General features: G+C 40.6%; 1 protein-coding gene across 4 annotated transcripts in view; it reads right to left on the bottom strand.

The window, feature by feature from the left end:
- Nucleotides 1-303: 303 nt before the first annotated feature.
- Nucleotides 304-18,052, bottom strand: part of nebl (nebulette) — an 81,211-nt gene continuing 63,462 nt past the window's right edge. Inside the window, exons 50-70 of one of the 4 annotated variants that reach the window (XM_046371764.1) lie at nucleotides 16,934-17,044; nucleotides 16,125-16,226; nucleotides 15,501-15,605; nucleotides 15,279-15,392; nucleotides 12,174-12,278; nucleotides 11,947-12,051; nucleotides 11,681-11,788; nucleotides 10,363-10,473; nucleotides 10,013-10,129; nucleotides 9,793-9,903; nucleotides 9,588-9,692; nucleotides 9,286-9,390; nucleotides 9,018-9,122; nucleotides 8,583-8,675; nucleotides 7,225-7,317; nucleotides 7,023-7,127; nucleotides 6,110-6,287; nucleotides 4,695-4,787; nucleotides 3,798-3,917; nucleotides 3,305-3,441; nucleotides 304-2,729 (exon numbers count right to left, since the gene is read on the bottom strand). In XM_046371764.1, the coding sequence (XP_046227720.1) occupies nucleotides 2,553-2,729; nucleotides 3,305-3,441; nucleotides 3,798-3,917; nucleotides 4,695-4,787; nucleotides 6,110-6,287; nucleotides 7,023-7,127; nucleotides 7,225-7,317; nucleotides 8,583-8,675; nucleotides 9,018-9,122; nucleotides 9,286-9,390; nucleotides 9,588-9,692; nucleotides 9,793-9,903; nucleotides 10,013-10,129; nucleotides 10,363-10,473; nucleotides 11,681-11,788; nucleotides 11,947-12,051; nucleotides 12,174-12,278; nucleotides 15,279-15,392; nucleotides 15,501-15,605; nucleotides 16,125-16,226; nucleotides 16,934-17,044 (2,400 nt within the window). In that variant the 3' untranslated portion in view covers nucleotides 304-2,552. The remainder of the gene's footprint in view (nucleotides 2,730-3,304; nucleotides 3,442-3,797; nucleotides 3,918-4,694; nucleotides 4,788-6,109; nucleotides 6,288-7,022; nucleotides 7,128-7,224; nucleotides 7,318-8,582; nucleotides 8,676-9,017; nucleotides 9,123-9,285; nucleotides 9,391-9,587; nucleotides 9,693-9,792; nucleotides 9,904-10,012; nucleotides 10,130-10,362; nucleotides 10,474-11,680; nucleotides 11,789-11,946; nucleotides 12,052-12,173; nucleotides 12,279-15,278; nucleotides 15,393-15,500; nucleotides 15,606-16,124; nucleotides 16,227-16,933; nucleotides 17,045-18,052) is intronic. The other 3 variants (XM_046371765.1, XM_046371766.1, XM_046371767.1) reach the window with 3 other exon arrangements.

The raw sequence follows: 18,052 nt of genomic DNA, 5'->3' as shown, positions 1-18,052 counted from the left end.
GTACACAGTTCCTGTTCCAGATGGAAAATAAAAGCGGATACTACAACAAATTTTAAAATAAAAAACTAGACAAACACATGGATAGATCTTTAAAACATATAGCTATTAAAATGATTTCCGATGCTTTTATAGGTTGTATTTACATCTATGTATGACACAGTTAAACAAGTTCTATTTTATATTAAGTTTAAAAGTAATAAGTATAAGTATTAAGTAATAATTTCACAGAATGTCTTCAATTAATCGATTTAAATTCTCAAAGAAACGTCTATTAACCATATCCAATATACAGAATAAGAAGAATCACATTTCTGTTGACAAATTATTTTTTATTTCTACCACGTGTAACACACTGCAATTATCATATGGCAAAAAAAGAAAGCATAAATGAGACTGACTGATATATAATTTCAAATGATATAAAATAAACTTAGTATAATGTGTGATGACATACAATCTAAATCAAAACTTTACAATGGTGACATTATAATCCAAAACCCCCAATTAAAGAAAATCAAAGGATCAATAAAATGACACAAAGTGCCATCTAAAAAATCAAGAATTAACACAAATACAGAGTAAATTATATTCTATTGCATCTAGTATTTATGGAATCAAACATACAAAATACAAAATACTGTCCAGCTAGGATAACAACTCATGGCTGAGTATTTAGTTTTATTCAATACATGACCAAGAGGCACACAGCAAGACAACAAACCCTAAAAACACAACATATTGGATACATAAAAGAGTAAAATATATCTTTCCAAAACATAGACCGTGTATCAAAATAGTCTGCGACATACAGAAATCTCAAGGCCTTACGTACTCACACACTCAGTCCGCATAAACTGTTACTGTCTGTGGAGGTTAACTTAACTGGACAGCACACAAACAGAACACTTTCATTTTTCTCGCTAAAAATAAAAAGTACAATTCTTTTGATACAAGAAACAGAAAGACACAGTGTGTTAGTTAAGTTACAAACACAGAGGTTAGTGCTGCTGAAGCTGTGCTGTGTGATCTTTCTGTCTTTCTGTAGATTACATCAGAAGTCACAAACTTAACTACGCTCATCTGAACATGAATTAAAACTCAGGATAAATAAATCATTAAACTTGAGAGATCCCTAAATTGTGTTTCTATTAATTTATTGTTGACTTCTAAAATTTGTCCACTCATCCGTCTGTCCTCCCTCTTTCCTTTGGTCACATCATTCCGGAGAAAAGTCAGAATATTCAGCTATTCAAAGTGTATCCCTCCTTTCTCCTCATTCTCCAACTCCTCTGAGATCTTTGAGTGTTTCTTTCTCTATTACTCTTCATTTCTCTGCAGAGGATGAGTCTGATGTTATTCAATTTATTTCTCATTGGCAAAAAAAAAAAGAAATCTGGCAAAAAAAAAAACAACAACAAATTGCTAGTCCATCTTTCAATGCTGTTTGACTTCCTGTCTGTGGCTCTCAGCTGCAATTCCACTGGTTCCTAATAAGTTTGCTTTTTCTTTTTAAACGCTCAGTAATTTCCTAAAACAGACTGTCGTCTCAGCTCTAAGCCCACTGGCTCCTACAGAAGATGTAAAACAGTCATATAGTTTCATACATAAAAAGACGCTCACTGAAGTTGAGACTACTTTCAGAGGTGGATTAATCCATGTTTGGTGTTAGAGAGTACTTAGGCAGCAGTGGGATTGACTGTGTTTGTGTGACTTTTGTTGATGACAAGAAAAATAGAGAATATCACCAGACTTCAATCTACAGTCTAAACACTTCCAAGATGACAGTCAGACTGAATTGCTTTTTGTAATTACTAATTTTACTCATACTGTGCTTGAATTGCTGGGAAAAAAATCAGATATAGTTTGTTGCAGGTCATTACAGATAGTTATAGATGTTTCTAATCTCTCACATTGTCTTTCTTCATGCATCCTTCTTCTCTTATTCCCTCCTCTAGTTGCAAAATTTGACATATCGACAGCATGCTAAATGTATACATTTTCTCTGGTTTTCCTCCTCTCCTTCATTCCTTCATTCCTCAACTTAAAAAGAGTTCCATATTCTATCAGCTGGTATCAGCAGTCTGTGATGATCATTGTGTTCCAGGCGTTAGACTTGTAAACATACTTTTTCTCAGAGTTAATCCACTTCCCCTCAGACTTCTTCTTTAGTTAGTGATTTCCATCATTTCCCAAAATGCCTTTCAATAACACCCAGAGAAGAAGCATGGACCTGTTTGTATCAAAGATCGGTAGGGGCAGCAGAAAAATAAATATCTGTGTGTCTCTGACACCAAAACTGAATATTTACTGTTTCAGGTTGGTGAACCATTTTGTGCTTTTAAAAAACCCAAAAAAATCCACTAGAACAGCTGAAAACAACTGGATGTGATGTCACTGTTTATATCTGGCCAGTTTTCCAGGAAGAAGAAACACCAAAAATGTAAATGATCCCTGAAATACAAAGAAGGTCACACACTGCTGATTTTATAACAGTGAGGGTGGATTATATTCTTTACATTTTACCACTGCCCGACGTCCATCTGCTCCCTCCTCTAGTTGCAACACTCCACATAATTTGCTGGCAGCATGCCAGACTTGCCGGTTCGCTGCACGGTGCCGTACATCCAGCCCTCATCGATGGGCTGGGCGTTGATGATGACATCGCCGTCCCTGAATGAAACCTCATCGTGGTCCTGAGCTGCATAGTCATACAGCGCCCGATAAACTCGCTGCAAACAATAAGACAGTGAGAGGTTACACCTCAACAAGTGTTATTCTGTGGACTGTGATTCCACTTTTATTTTACATGAAACTGTCCACATACTTTTGGTCTGAGACTATTTTTTTGAAATTTTGTTCATGTAGAAATGGTTTCCTGTGCTAGCAAGATCAGGTTTGTGAACAGTACACTGTGCCTTGAGTTTGTGCCCCCTTTCTGTGTGACCTAGTGAGCACATCTGGGCTGACTGGCCTGGGCCTCCCTGGGCCTCGAGCTAGAGGTCTTTGCATCTTTCACAATAAGACAGTATGAATTTTAAAACTCCATTGAGTTTTAAAATTCTGACTAATCAAATCTGTTTTTTCCACTTGAAACTGAACTGAGAATCAAAGACAACAACAAAAATGTTCCAGGACTGTCACATGGAAAAACAAGTGAGCCACAGTTTTTAGTGGCAGTCATGTATAACTTTCTACCAAATTTTAATGACAAGGATCACCTAAACGCACCAGCGTGAAAAGTGGTGTTGCTGTCTAAATTCATGCAAAGGTGGCAACGTGACATTCGCTTTGAGCCTTAGCGTACCATGGCACCTGAGTGCGGCGGCGATGTGACGGATCTGACAGACGACATGCTGGTCTGGTGCATGTAGCCATGATACTGTTGCTGCTGCTGCTGTTGCATCTGGATACCCTGATGATATGCTCCTGGAAGGACTGGAGCTGGGCGAGAGACGAGGCAAGAAAACACAACGACAGACAGAAAAAGAGAGAATAAGTCAGTTGGAAGAGTCTTTCCTGCATCTGTTTGACACAATAGTTCGACACCTGAAGAGCCTTCTCCGCTGTGAACATGCTGTGGATTTTAGGCAAACTTCAGAGAATTATGCAATTCAAGCTTTTAAAAAATATAATCTGTAAGAAGACGCACAAACCTGTAAGAAGATGGTTATTCAGTTTTATTTGTGGATTAGACACAGCACTTCAAACAGTGTGACGACACAAACACATGCGAGCGTGTCTCTCCGTCACCTTGCTGTTGTGAGTCTACGTGAGAAAGACGCTATGAGTAAAGATACCAGGAGTTTCGGTGCTGCTGCGGTCCCAGAGGTCAGAGGTCAGCGAGCTCACAGACTGACTCTGACTGTGGGTGAGAGACTGCTGTGAATGCTGCCTGCTCAGTCTGCGGTCAGCCCGCTCTATCAGGAAGCCACCACCAGGAGGCAGCACAGGACAGAAATAATCACATGACACAAAGAGAGATGTGAGAAATTACAAAAAACCACTGAAGAGAATGAGAAACTTCTATCCAAGAAGAACAAACAGAGATACAACTGAACATCATTATCAACTAAATATTTCTTTAAAGGATAAAGTTGATGATATTTTACATTTTTGTCAACAAATCCACACTTGGTGCTTTAGGTAGTATGTGGGGCAGCAGGATGGTGTATGTGGGACTGAGTGAAAATAAACTGTGTGTGTTCATGTAATGACGGAACATGTCAGCCAGTGCAACAGTGTGGCTCATTGGTGTGTTTCAACAGTTTTGTGGAGCTGGAACTGGAGCTTTGTGCCACAGGAAGAAGATACACAAGGCTTTGATACACACCGTATTTGTTAGTAGATACATTCACTGTTGTTTTGGCTTTGAACATAAGTTTTATTGACTATGAGTAAATACAATACCACGGGACTGATAAGGTGAAGTTAATCAGTAATGTCAACTTGATTGTGAACATGTTTATCAATCAGTGCTTAAATTTTATAAACAAAATAACAGGCACAAAAGTTTGGGAATAAATAGAAACCAAACAGATTTAACCTTCCATACTGAAGTTAATTAAAACAAGGGGGCACACACACAACCTGTTTCATTCAAACACAACGTCTGAAGCCACTGCTGTGGTAAATTAGAGGAGGAGTCACTGCAGGCTTGTTATTCTGTTAGGACGAAGAGGAGTCAGGGGAACTACCAGACATCCTACGCAGGCTCTTGGACTGGATATTATCCTCCAGAGGGTCAAAGTCAAAAATGGAGCCAGGGTCTGTTCTCCATACCTTTAGGTCTTCAGAGAGGAGGAGGAAGAGGACATTTGAAGAACACTGACTAAGCTTACATGGACTGTGATGACAAAATGTGCACATCGGTCTGTCAAGGAACCAGCACAACTACAACACACGTGCCTCTCTTCATATTAGGGTAATATTGCTTATGTGCAGAAGCTGAGAATGGTCACACTGTCACAATAGTTTGTTTTTTTCCAATATTGTAATCAGGACTTAATTATTTCAGTGCTTGATTTCTCATAATGTTGGGTACTTTCATTTTGTTATTTGGGAAAAACAAAAGGCTGATTTCTTGAGATAAAGAGAAAATTTGACACGTGATGTGTCCTTGTGATGATTTATCTGGTGATCCCCAGGTAACAGCATTCAAAAAATAAATGCAAGTCGTTCTCAGCGTCCGTATTTATGCAATGACTTCCTGTTCAGAGTGTGATCATCTGAATAAATATCAATCAAAATATTGTAGCTCATGTGAAAATAGTAATTTCATCTCCAATAAAAAGATAATTATGAAAATAAAATCACAAAACCTACAAAAGTCAAAACTGGATTCTGGACCTTTTGACTTCACCTAAACAGGACAAAGTCCTAAACTGCCGGAAAACCAGATGCAGTGCAGTCAGAAAAGCCTGACTGTTATCTTACAAATATGTTATGAAAAATGACGTAATCTCACAAGACTAAAAGCCTTCCAGTTGTTCAGGGGGACAGTCCTTTCAGTTCAGCTCAGATTCTACTGTTCTGCATGAGAAATTTTTTTTGAAACCCAGCAGCATTTGAAGAAATATATAATCACAATAAAGAACACAGTAAGACAACTGAAGACATCAAAAGCTCTGATGCTATTCATGCTGTATAGACAATTAAAGGTTACCTAGTAGGTTTCAGTTTTGCACATTCAGATTTAAATACCAAGAAATAACTGAGGTCAGGATTGACTCTGTAATGGAAATGTAAACTAAGACACCAGCATTCTGCCAGCACTAAAAACATCTATCCTCTGCAGAAAATATATTGTACTGTATTGTAATCTGCCCTATTATCAAAGCTCAACTTCTCATTAATGCACTTGCCCTCCATTTCTTGTCCTTTAATAAGGGTGATGGTTCTCTAAGGAGCACATATTTAACTTAAGAATTAACTCATAGAAGGCTTTTATTGTGAGTAAATGTGAAACAAACCCCCTACAATTTCAGCAAATAAAAGTGACTAGAGGTAACCATGGTAACAATCCGTTTTAAAGGGTCACTGTCCAATCAGAGGGGCACACTGAACATGTGCTATATCTTCTCTCTCACACACGCAGTTCCAGGTCACTGACCTACAATGATGCCTCCTGGTCGTCTGTCCATCTCCATCGCCTGAGGGTGGATCCCTTTGCTGTATCCTGCCTCTCCAATCATTTGATTGGCTCTCTGGTAGCGCTCCATGTTGGGATCATCCAATCCTGGTGTAAAGCCGCGGCCACGTGACCGTTCAAAGTCCTCATGATACTTAGCCTGTTGGTGAGAACAGACCATAATACACATTCACACTTGTCAATAGTATGGAAATGGCACATACAAAGAGTTACTACACACATTAGTTTTAATTACACACACACACACATGCACACACACACACACATACAGAGATCAGGGTGCATTTGGTCAGTAAGCAAAAAAAACACACGCAGGGAATGTTTTCAAAATCCTTTATTATAAACACACCCATACACACACCCACACACACTCACAGTGGACCCAGAAATCTTTTTACTTGATCATATGGACCTGTCCATCACACGGACATCACAGACTGAACCCTGCTCTGATAAGTTTTTAGTTTCTGTAAGTTTCTATCTCTTAACTTACTCAGCTCTCAACCATTCAAATGAACTGACTCACCGTTTCTCAACAAGGACCTTAGTAAATAATGAGGAAGCTCATAGGACATTCAGACATCGATTTCATCAGCCTAAATTTACTTAGCTGATGTAGAGAAAAGCAGGTAAATAATGTGGAGAGGAAAGTACAAACTGTAAGAATTAACATGGCCAGCAGGCTAAAACACAAACGCAAGCACGCATTCACACACGCTTCCAGGCACAGGCACACACGCACACACTGCTCCTTCTTCCACGCTGTCTGGTGGTTGTCATTAGTAGTGGTGCGCCAATCCCAACTGCGGTGCTACGGCAATCATGTTAGTTCCTGCAGCAGCCAAGGTAGGAACCACGGCAACCAGGCTGCTACCATGGAGACAGAGTCCTGTGACTTCCTGACACGCCTGTACTCAGGTGTGTCCAGCTCAGTGCAGCTCCGCCCCCTCATCTCCTGCAGTCCTCGCTGGTACTTCACCTGTTCACACACACACACACACACAATATTATATGTCATATTACCCTGAGAAATAAGCACCTGCGTGTGTGTGTTCGTGTGTGTTTGTGTGTCTTGCCGAGCTGATGTTCTCCTGGTTTTGTCTGATTCTTTCCAGTTCTGGAGTCACTCCAACACTGGTGGCCTTCACTGCACTCTGCTTGTACTTGACCTTTTAGAGAGACGGACAGGAAACATTATGTCATCTGCAACATCAGACGACACTGTGTCAGATTAGGTGATTGTACAGTCCTTGTACAGGTTCTTGTTATAACTCAGTCAAGGGACATGACAGACCCTAATCTTTCACAACTTGTGTGATATACAGTGTACAGGCGACAAGAAAAGTGCTAGAGGTTGACATCACTGCTCACCTGACACCACCAACAATAAATGTTTCTGTGTGTAATCAGTGAAGCTGGAGGCATTCATGGTCACCAGGCAGTGAAGGTGTCATTTGCAGTCAGTGGATGAGACACGTGTGTGTACATCACAGCTGCAAGTTGGACTGATTTATTGCTCATGACCTCTGGTTGATGGTCAAATGATCCCAGATTCACAGACAAAAAATAAAACTACTTCTTTTACACATGTTTCCAGTCAAGAAGAACCCCGTGCTCCAGATGGTCAACATCACTGAACATGTTGTACAAGATGCCAAACTTTGAAATGGAATACAACAAGCTCCCTGCTTATTCAGTAATTCATGCTTGTCCAGAAATATCATTCTTGTTAGTATCATTCAGGTTGTCCTGGACAGTCACTTTCCCAGGAGACATTTTGACTCATCATGGCAGAGTACACAACACCAGGACCCTGAAACCAGCTCACCTAAATGGAATGCAGCTGTTCTTAATGTTGTCGTTTACACACGTGCTTTTCCTGCTATGACGAGCCAAACTGTCAGCTTTGAAAAGGTCTACTGGCACTAATGATACCACATCACACACAGACACACACAGAGTAATGATCCTGAAAACAGATGGTGTGTAAAGGGAAGCATAATAATCTGAGAGTGTGTGGCAGTTTGTTTATGTGATGGTGGCAGGTGTATGAGGAGTGTGAGGACTGAGGGAACAAGTGGAGGAGTGTGTGAACAAAGGAGTGTGTGTTAGTAATAATGGATATCTGTTGCTGTGAGGAAGTGAGGGAGTGGGAGGCCAGAGTGTTTGTGGACCAAGAAGCACTTCACCAAAGGCAAGCCTAGAAATGTGCAACAAGAGTGTGTTGTTACTAGCAGCCATTAGCTGACTGTGTAGAACAATCGTCCATTCAGATGGCAGAACAGAACCACACACACAAAGCAGCTCTGGTGTTATGGCGACCAGGCCAGGTCGGTATTGGCAGCTTCTACACCACTCAACCTCAAATGAGCTCAACTGAGTGTGTGTGTGTGTGTGTGTGTGTGTGTATGTGTGTGTGTGTGCGCTCCCTCACTGAGCTGATATTCTCCTGGTTGCGTCTGACTCGCTCCAGCTCAGGTGTGTCCATGACAGCGGTGCCGCGGCCCACTTCCTCTCTGTACTGGACCTGAGCAGAGGAACTAGCCGCTGACTACAGCTTCAAAGGAACAGTGCAACAGCTTTCTACAGGTCCACAGCATCATATGACCACAACATAACTTAGTGGGCTGTTTATCAGTATCAGTAACATCAGGATTTTTTGGTCAACTGTTGAGATTTCTGAACATTTCAAGACTCTTCTAATCCTTTTGCCACTTTGATGCCACAAAGTCTTATTCAGTTATGCAAAGAAATTCTGAACAACCGTATCAGGGCAAAAGACTACACACTATGTCTTCATTGTTTCCAGCAATGCCCACTCTAAACACATTTCATTAAGCGTATATGAATTAATTTACAGTATACATACATCACTGATCTTCTTGGTGTTCTCTCTGGCGAGGACAATCTCTGGCGTCTCTGTGACTGAAGACATCAGCCCTCTCATCAGCTTAGAGTCCCAGCAGTACCGCAGCTAGAGGGCGACAGAGGACAGCTTTAAAAGCACAAAACTTGCATTTAAGACAAACACAAATCTTTAAACTTTGTCATTATTGAGAAGAGAATAAAGCTGCATTAGGATGGGAGCAGAACGGCGTCTGATCTGCCGAGATTAAAATAAAAATGTGTGTGCTCACAGAGCTGATGTGTCTTTGATTGGCTTTGACTCTCTCCATCTCTGGGGTTTCCGAAACCAAACTGTAGCTTCCTTTCAAGCGCTCCGCTTCGTCCTTATACTTCTTCTATAAGGAGAAAAGGAACCAGTTAGAAAGGGGCCAACTTTGGACCACTTTACTCTTTTTCACTTCCCACGACAGATATATCAGTGTCCTTTCAGTCACCAACCCACATCTCTGGCTTTAAGGCCCCCATTGATGGTGAAACCAGTTCTAAACACTTCTTCCTTGTTAATATATTTAACACACACAAATACACACACCTGGCTGTAGATGTCTTTGAGGTAGGAGGCGTGCAGCAGTTCTGGAGTGTCTGTGACCGTCCCATATGAGTTTTCTCTGAGCTGCTCGGTCTGCTTGTAAGAATTCTGACACACACACACATACACCCAGAGGATCTGAGGGCTGATCATTGCTGTGGAAATTACAACAACATCCTTTCATGAACAGTAAACATAACATTTTTACCTGGCTCTGAATCTCTGAGGCTCTCTTGGCTCTTTGTATCTCAAGAACATCTGCACTCAACTCCATGCCTTTACCCACAATCTCCCTCTCCAAATCCCTGCGGTACTCCTTCTGTGAACACACACACATACACACACACACACACCAAAACTCATCAACGTTCAGGGATCATTCATTCACTTGTCCATTTTTAAGTGTGTGTGTCAGGTGTGTGTTTTACCTGGTTCAGTATCTGATTGGCCTTTTTAACCCTAAGCAGCTCAGGTGTTTCCTCCAGCCCAATACCTGATAAGCCCCGCCCCTTCACTTCTTGCTCCAGGTCCTTCCTATACGACTTCTATACACAGGGAGAGTAACTTTAAGACTGAGTCTGCATCAAATCAGCAGGTTAGCAGCAAATATGTGATGATGTTGATGTGATGAAATGTTTTACTTAATTTTTACTTTTTAAAATGTTTTATTTTTTTGAGGTACTTTCTCCTTTTCAGGTGCACAAAATCATCAAATCAAGTTAAATACTGAATATTTTATATTTTCGACATTATTAGAGGCTGTCTGTATGTGTGTTACCTCGCTGAGCAGGCTGCTGGCATGGCGGGCTGTCAGGTATCCAGGTGTCTGGTCTACATCAACCAAGGCTTTGCCCTTCATCTGCTCCTCATAGTCCCTGCGATACTCTCTCTGAGGGAGACACACACATAATGACATTATAAGACCAGTTGTCAAATCATCCCTGTAGGAAGAAACACACACTGACACACTTTCTGTTACTTGTGCCTAGCTTCATTATCTGGTTGAATTCTCCCTGCCTTTTATATTTGCCATATTTTGTGTTTAGGATATTTGTCATTCCAGGGGCTTAGTTTTCCTATAATTAAGACCACATTTCCCAGAGGCCCTATTTCTTCCTCTTCATCTGTTCTTCTTGTCACATTATTTTCTCATTAGCTGCATAAACACTGCACTGCTTCTGACTGTGTGTGTGCTGAATGTATTCACACTGGAAAATGAATTATATCAGTATATTAAGATTAACTTCAAATATGTGTGTGCCTCAACGCAGCAGTCAAGTTGCAGTTTCCTTCCATATATGTAGTGAAGACCTCGAAGCAATTTAATTAGAGGTAACAAGTGGATTCTTGATAAAATGGAAGTTATCACTATACTAACTTGTATGATTCCAGTGAATAACTGGAATCTTCACTGAGAGACAATTTTCACAGAGGAGTAGAGAGGACCGATAGAAAGATTTGTAACATGGTGCAACAGAGGTGGATGCTTCACACACACCTTCAACCTGACAGCACAGAGGATCTACACAATGAGCCCAGAGTCAACGTAGTGATTAGTGTCGCCAATTCAATATCTGTCCAAATGTGAAATATGCCCACAATCTGCCCTTCTGTTCCTGAGGTATGTTGTTGAATAATGAACAGAAAATATCAGGATGTCCCAGTGATATAAAATGCAATCAATTCATCATTTTATCCTATTAGACATTTGTGTGAAATGATGTCATAATTAGTGTATTTTACATTAATTACAGCCAAAAAGGTGTGTCAATTTTTTTCATCTTAAAAATGGCTTTCAACTGTTCTTGCCATTTAGCTCGTCATCTACAATTCATCTGTGTGTGAGCCTCAACCTATTTCCAGTTAAAAGGACACAAGACCACTTTAGAACCGCTTTAACCAAGGAAAATCATTGTGAAAGATTACTGGAGCACAAAGAGAAACTAAACATGATGAGTGAGTGTGTAAAGATGACTTTAATCATGCTTTAAAAGGTCAAATTTCATCAGTTTGCATCAGTGTGTGTGTGTTGCTGTGTGCTGTTGAGGAACAGCTCTGCAGTGTTCCAATAAACAGGACAGAGAAGGGTGTTTTACCTCACTCTGTATCTTCTGAGCTTCTTTAGACACTTTGTATGTCTGGGTGTCTCCAAACTCCATCTGAGAGCGACCTTTGTTCCTCTCATACTCCTCTCTGTACTTCACCTGAACCGACAAATAAACATTTATTCACAAACAGGGGGAAAAACAAGGGCTACAGCTGCAGAGAAAGAAAAGGCAGCATCAAAGTTGCAGTGTGTGTGTGTGTGTGTGTGTGTGTGTGTGTGTCTGTTTGCAAGAGAGAGAGAGAGAGAGAGAGAAACCTGGCTGTGCAGCACTGCATTCTCCTTGTGGTGGAGCTGTTCAGCTGTGTCCAGAGCCATGTGGTACTGAGCCTTCGTCTGCTCGTACTTCTTCTTATACTCCACCTGACAACACACACACACACACACCTGTTTAATCTGGACTGGTAGCACTATCAGCACACACACATCGTCTCTGTTTTATCTGTTAAGGAGGTGAATGAGGCTGTTTTTGCATGAAGTCGTACGTTGCTCTGCAGTTTGCTGGCGTGCAGAACATGTTCCAGCTGCAGGAGGTTCGGCAGGTCTGAAGAACCTTCTGGTTTTTGCTGCTGCTTGGTTTTATACTTCACCTTGAGGACAGAAGAAGTGCCAGTACATTAGTGCGAAGATTCAAAAATGATTAATTAGAGCAAACTGATCACTTTTCTCACAGGGTTTCACACCATAAAAAGGTTTTTAAAAACTGAAATGCAAATAATCAACAATAAAATTATGTTCATTCTAACTTTCTGACAATATTCTCTTATGGTCATTAAATCAGGTTTATGTCTAACACTTCTTAAAAGCACACTATCTTTGAGGTGAACAAATACATTCAAATTATACAAAGCACAGCAAAGGATTATCATGCATGCAGCCCTCTCTGGGTGCTGGTGGTCTGAGGAACCAGAGTGCTGTTCCTGAACATTTTGTAACATTCCAGTGATCTGCTGCACCCGACGCTCCACCTCTTGAATGCTGCAATCGGCCCTCCTGCTCTGACTAAGGAACTGCCATTTTAGCATAAAAATAACTGGAGTAAACTGCTGCAGGTCACAGCAGCAGCAGTGATTTGAGGCCAGACTGTGTCTACAGTGAGACAGATGCATGGAAACGTTGGAGCAGTCGCTTTGCATTTGAGCCAAAATAATTAGCTGATGAATTACGTCGTCAATCACCAGCAAAATAACTTATAATAGCTTATTTTGATGATCAGTTAATTAATCAAGTGCCGAACATAACCTTAATTTCAACTTCTCAACTGTGACATTATTGTGTCTTTGTTTGTCATACGTGATAGTTAACTGGATATCATGAGGTTGGTTCAACAAAATGAGCGATGTGCACCTCAAGTTGAGATTTCACAATTTTCTAACATTATACTGACCCAAAACTAAATCAGTTAATGGGACCAGATGTATACGGGGCTCTCAGTTTTGTTCTTTGAGATATTTAGTCTTATTAAAAACCGTACTGTGTGTTTGGTGCTTGTTTAGTTGACTGACAGCCCATCACTCTCAGGCATGATGATGATTATGTCTCGCTCACTCCTCCATCTTCGGTAAAATTAAGATGCTCTGGCTTCTGTAAATGACAGAGGTGGTGAACAGCAAACCCTTCCTGCCGACTTCAAGCCATCACAAAACACTTTAAGGCTGTGTTTTTCTGTGCTCTGTGGACTCGAACGAATTCTTCATTCAGTTTTGTGACACATCCACACTTCTTTGATGACTTGTAGCCAAAATTTGTCTCAGATTAAGCCAATTTGGGCAAATTCTTCTACCAAAATACTGCACTCAGAGAGCTGCCTGTGTATCATGATGCTGAGAGTCTCCTGCTCAGTAAGAAGCTTTTCTGAAAAGCAGCTCTCAGTGAACGTGCAGTGATCCTGAACACCAGGCAGCATTCAACACAAGCTGTTATGTAACGTGATGAAGTGGAAAGACTCTTTTCTGTGGCTGTGTGGGCAGCAAGCACACTAAAACTGAACTGTGGCTGCATCTGTGTGTGTGTGTGTGTGTGTGTGTGTGTGTGTGTGTGTGCGCGCGCATGTGTGTGTGTGTGTGTGTGTGTGTGTGTAACCTCTGCAACTTCACCAGCTCTCATCCTACAATCCCTCACCATTTGCCTTACAAAAGTTACCATGGTTACACCCACACAACAGACTGTCTTTTAGAGTGTGAGTCAAAGTGAATGAGACACACACACACACACACACACACACACACAAACAGAGTTAGTTCCTCTTGTTTATCTGGATAGTTGAAGAGGCAAACATACTCAGGTGAACAGAAGGAAACAAATCTGATCGGTCTGTTCATGTGGAAGATAAACTCAGGAGGATTACATGAAGACACTCTAATCTTTGGCCTCACTGACAAAATGTTACTGCTTCAGTGCAGAATCTCTGTGGATTATTTGTCTTGTTTGTCTGTGTGCTCTGTCAGCTGCAACTGATCATGATATCACTAAAAGATGATACAAACTGTCTGCTGAGCATCTGAACAACAAGATCTGAACCTCACCTCCAACTCCAAGTTTAGTTTATTGACCTCATTTTACAGGTTTTTGAGTGATTAAGTCATCAGGTGCTCATATGTGCATTGAAGGAGGTTTTGATAGCTATAATCATTCCTTCAATTCATACTGTATGAGAATGACTCATTTATAACAATGAAAGAAAGGGGCTGACAAAATGTACAGTCCTCATTCTCTTGAAAAAAAGACTTGTAAAGTTCTGAAGCTTACAGACAGTTCAGAGTCCAAATTTACAGTTTTAATACAAAATTACTGTTTGTTTGACTATTTTGAGGAAATTTTTCAAGCAAAAATGGCAAACATTTGCTGAATGTCGCAATTTTCTGTTATGCGTCCATTTATGAAGTGAGTCCTTGGATTCTGAAATGTCGGGTAGACAAAAGAAGCAATGCAAACATGTCATTTTGGCCTCTGAAAAACTGTGATGAGATTTTTTCACAACTAAATAACTAATCAACTAAATAATTAATCAGTTAATTGTAAAAATAACCATCATTTGCAGTCCATCTAAAAAGACATAAAACTACAACTCTGGTATTCTTGAAATGAATGCTGACCACTTCTGAAATCATACCATGAGATTCTAGAGCTAATCTCAGCACTTGCTTTCACTTAATTTCTGATGATCCATTTTGTGGCTGCTTGAAATACTGAGCAACTAATGACACATATATTTTCTGCTACATTGCAATAAATTTATGTAGTAAAGAAGTTGAAAGCAGGAAGTATTTTCACCAACATCCAATGTTTTCAAGAGGGCTGAGGAGTAGAATGTTAATGGAAAATGAAATCATGAGCAAAGGACTTGGCGAAACTAATCATGTGATTTGGTCATTTCTTGCACTAAAACAATTTAAGTAACAAATTAAGCTGCAGCATCTGAGATCCAGGAAGTGCCCCTGAGCGGTACCTGAATTTTTATATCTGTTGCTTCACAAGATGATAATGGTGGTTGTTTGACAAATAAAGTTGCGTGTTCACTGTGATGCCATAGCAATAAAAACGTATGTTTTTCATAGAGTGTTTTGAGAAATACCACATGATTCACTCACCTGACTGGCCAGAGCAGCAGCAGCTTGTGTGTGTTTGAAGGAGAGACAGTCCATTGGGTTGTAACAAGGCTTCTGGCCCTTTAAGTGTCTGTCGAAGCTCTCCTTATACTTCACCTGCAGGACAGAGAGACAAAAACTTAAACAAATCTATGTCCTGAATGGTTTCTTGTCATCTGCCCAATGCATGCTGGGTAAATGTGTGTGTGTGTGTGCGTATGCTACCTGGCTGGCCAGTCTTGAAACTTCCTTAGCATGCTGGATGTCGGTTCTGGCTAAAAGCGAGCCATCATTGTAAATGGGCAGCTTGGTGTTACTCTTATAGGCCACCTGTGGAAATCAAGCGCACGCACACACACACATCGTCATGAACACTAACATATGAAGAGACAAACACCACAGATGAAGATTCACAGAACACCAATGCGCAAAAACAATACACACACACACACACACACACACTTCCAATACTCTCTTTCTGAGTAAACAGCCACTGAAATGTACACACACACACTCACAAATAATTCAAAATAGATACAAACACATGCTGGTATCTTGAAAGATTAAAGAGAGATTATACTCATTCTTGTGATGATCTTTAGCTCCCTTTCCCTCTCTCCCCCTTTCTCTCTCTGGTACACTGGCACACACACACACACACCTTGCAGGATACCCTTACATAATGACAGTTCAGAGTTAACAGCAGAATGTTTTCTATAATTAATCATTGGCTCCACTCAGAGAACAGCTGGTGAATGGGACTGTAGTCATGGAAATCACTGTTGGATGGGACATGGTTATATGTTCACAAATACACACACACACACACACACACACACACAGACTCACGTCGCTGGCCAGTTTAGCAGCGTTGGTGGCATTGACAATGTCAGGTCTGTCTGGCACCGTGTTGTAGTGATGAAGCTCCTCTTTTCCTTTTCTGTAGCTGACCTGAGACCAGCAGAGGTCAATTGTAAAATTGCAAAATCAATTGCAAGATAAAATAGACAACCAAAATGGTGAAATTAAATGTAAAACAAATGAAGAAGAATAAAACAAGATGGACCAAACAGACAGTGGTTAGAATCAACACGATGCAATAGGTCAAATGAGATACAAAACTGGGGTAAACTACACGATAGCTGTGTAATCTGGGAAATGATTTGAAGGAAGACAAACAAAGGCTTTTCCAAAACTGCTTCCCGTGTGTGTTAATCTTAAAACACCAACTTTGCAGTTAAGAAGAAAACCTTTAGTTGCAACAAACTCTCTGTGGTCATTTTTAACCTTGATACACAGTGGAGCCAGTGCCATTAACCTCTAGCCAGTCACTGCTGGTCGCTGTTTAACAATCTCAGGTCATGTGCAGGCCTGTATAGACTTCAGTAATGAAACTCAGAGCACAGCTTTACAAGTGAGCACTACTATTTTGAAATAATTTGTGTACATGTTACAGATTCATTATCTTTAAAGATGAGTAGTGGTTCAATATTTGCCTTGATATATAGTTGATACTTGCTGTAGTTACACACTGATTAAAATTCTCCAGACAAATGCAACCTGCTGACAAACACACAAAAGGTACAGGAGAGGGGCAGTACAATGTGTGTGTGTGAGTGTGTGTGTGTGAGTGTATGTGTGTGTGTTGGTGTATTTACATCACTCTGATTCTTGTTGACCTCCATAGCATGCTCCACCTCCGGCAGTGTTTTCATGTTGGTGTAGCTGGACTTGCCCTTCTCGCGGTTAAATTTCTCTTTATAGAACTTCTACAGAGACCCAGACAGGGAGAGAAGAGAAGAAAGAGTGAAAGAGAGGCCAGAAGGCAGAGATGATCAGAAAAATGGCAAATGAAAAGGAAACAGGAAAAGGAGGCAGAGAGGCAGTTCAATAAAGAAAAAACGAGCATGACGGATTGAGAAAGAAAATATCTGATGACTCATTCATACTGGTGCCGAACAACGTTTGCCTAAAAATAAGATGAGCAGCTTCCAACTGTGAAAATGAGACATTCACAGTGTGACTGAGAAATGAATGTTAAACTGAGTGGAGATTAACAGGCCTGAAGAAACAAAGAAACAAACCTGGTGCCTTCTTTGTTTGGCTTTAGTTTAAATGACTGTGTAAAATGTAAATTGTAAGAGGTTTGTTTTCTGAATTCATAAAGAGCTGATGATGTTTTGGTTGGGTGACCCTCATCTGAAAAAATTCAGGTGCCAAACAACATCAGCACCAAACGTAAAACGTATAAAAATCAGCTGGGATGAGAAGACCAGAGAGAGCAACATAGAGCAAATTAAGCAGCATTCCTCCTCACTGTGGTTCTGAGATCAGTTTGATTGTAATAGTGTTTCGCAGACAGTGGGAGAGTCTGGGCTTTCTGTTAGATGCTCCAGTTAGCGTGACATCGCTCGGTCAACAGACATGAAAACAGAAAGCATCAGGCCTGTGCCCCAGTTTACTCCGAGCTTTGATTTCCTGCCTTCCAGGCCATCTGACACCAAACAATAAACCTCATCTGTAAACCAGTCTAAGCTATAAACGTAGAACCCGTCTGTCAGACTGCAACTACACAAGTTGTATGATAAATTAGGACATGTCTGCAGCTGCTTTGTGGTAACGTGCTAACACTTCTTCCTGCTTGAATCCATCTGATTCAGTTTAATCAGATCAGTTTGGATTACAATACATAAAACAGCACAGTGGTGTTTTGGTCCCATTCATGTCACACAGATTCAAACTGTACTAAATTATCTGCACGACTGTCATTAAATTAT

This window comes from Scatophagus argus, chromosome 18 (genome assembly GCF_020382885.2).
Source record: "Scatophagus argus isolate fScaArg1 chromosome 18, fScaArg1.pri, whole genome shotgun sequence".
Classification (NCBI taxonomy): Eukaryota; Metazoa; Chordata; class Actinopteri; family Scatophagidae; genus Scatophagus; species Scatophagus argus.
The sequence above is the reverse complement of the archived record's forward strand: the minus strand, read 5'-3'. Positions and strand labels throughout refer to the sequence as shown.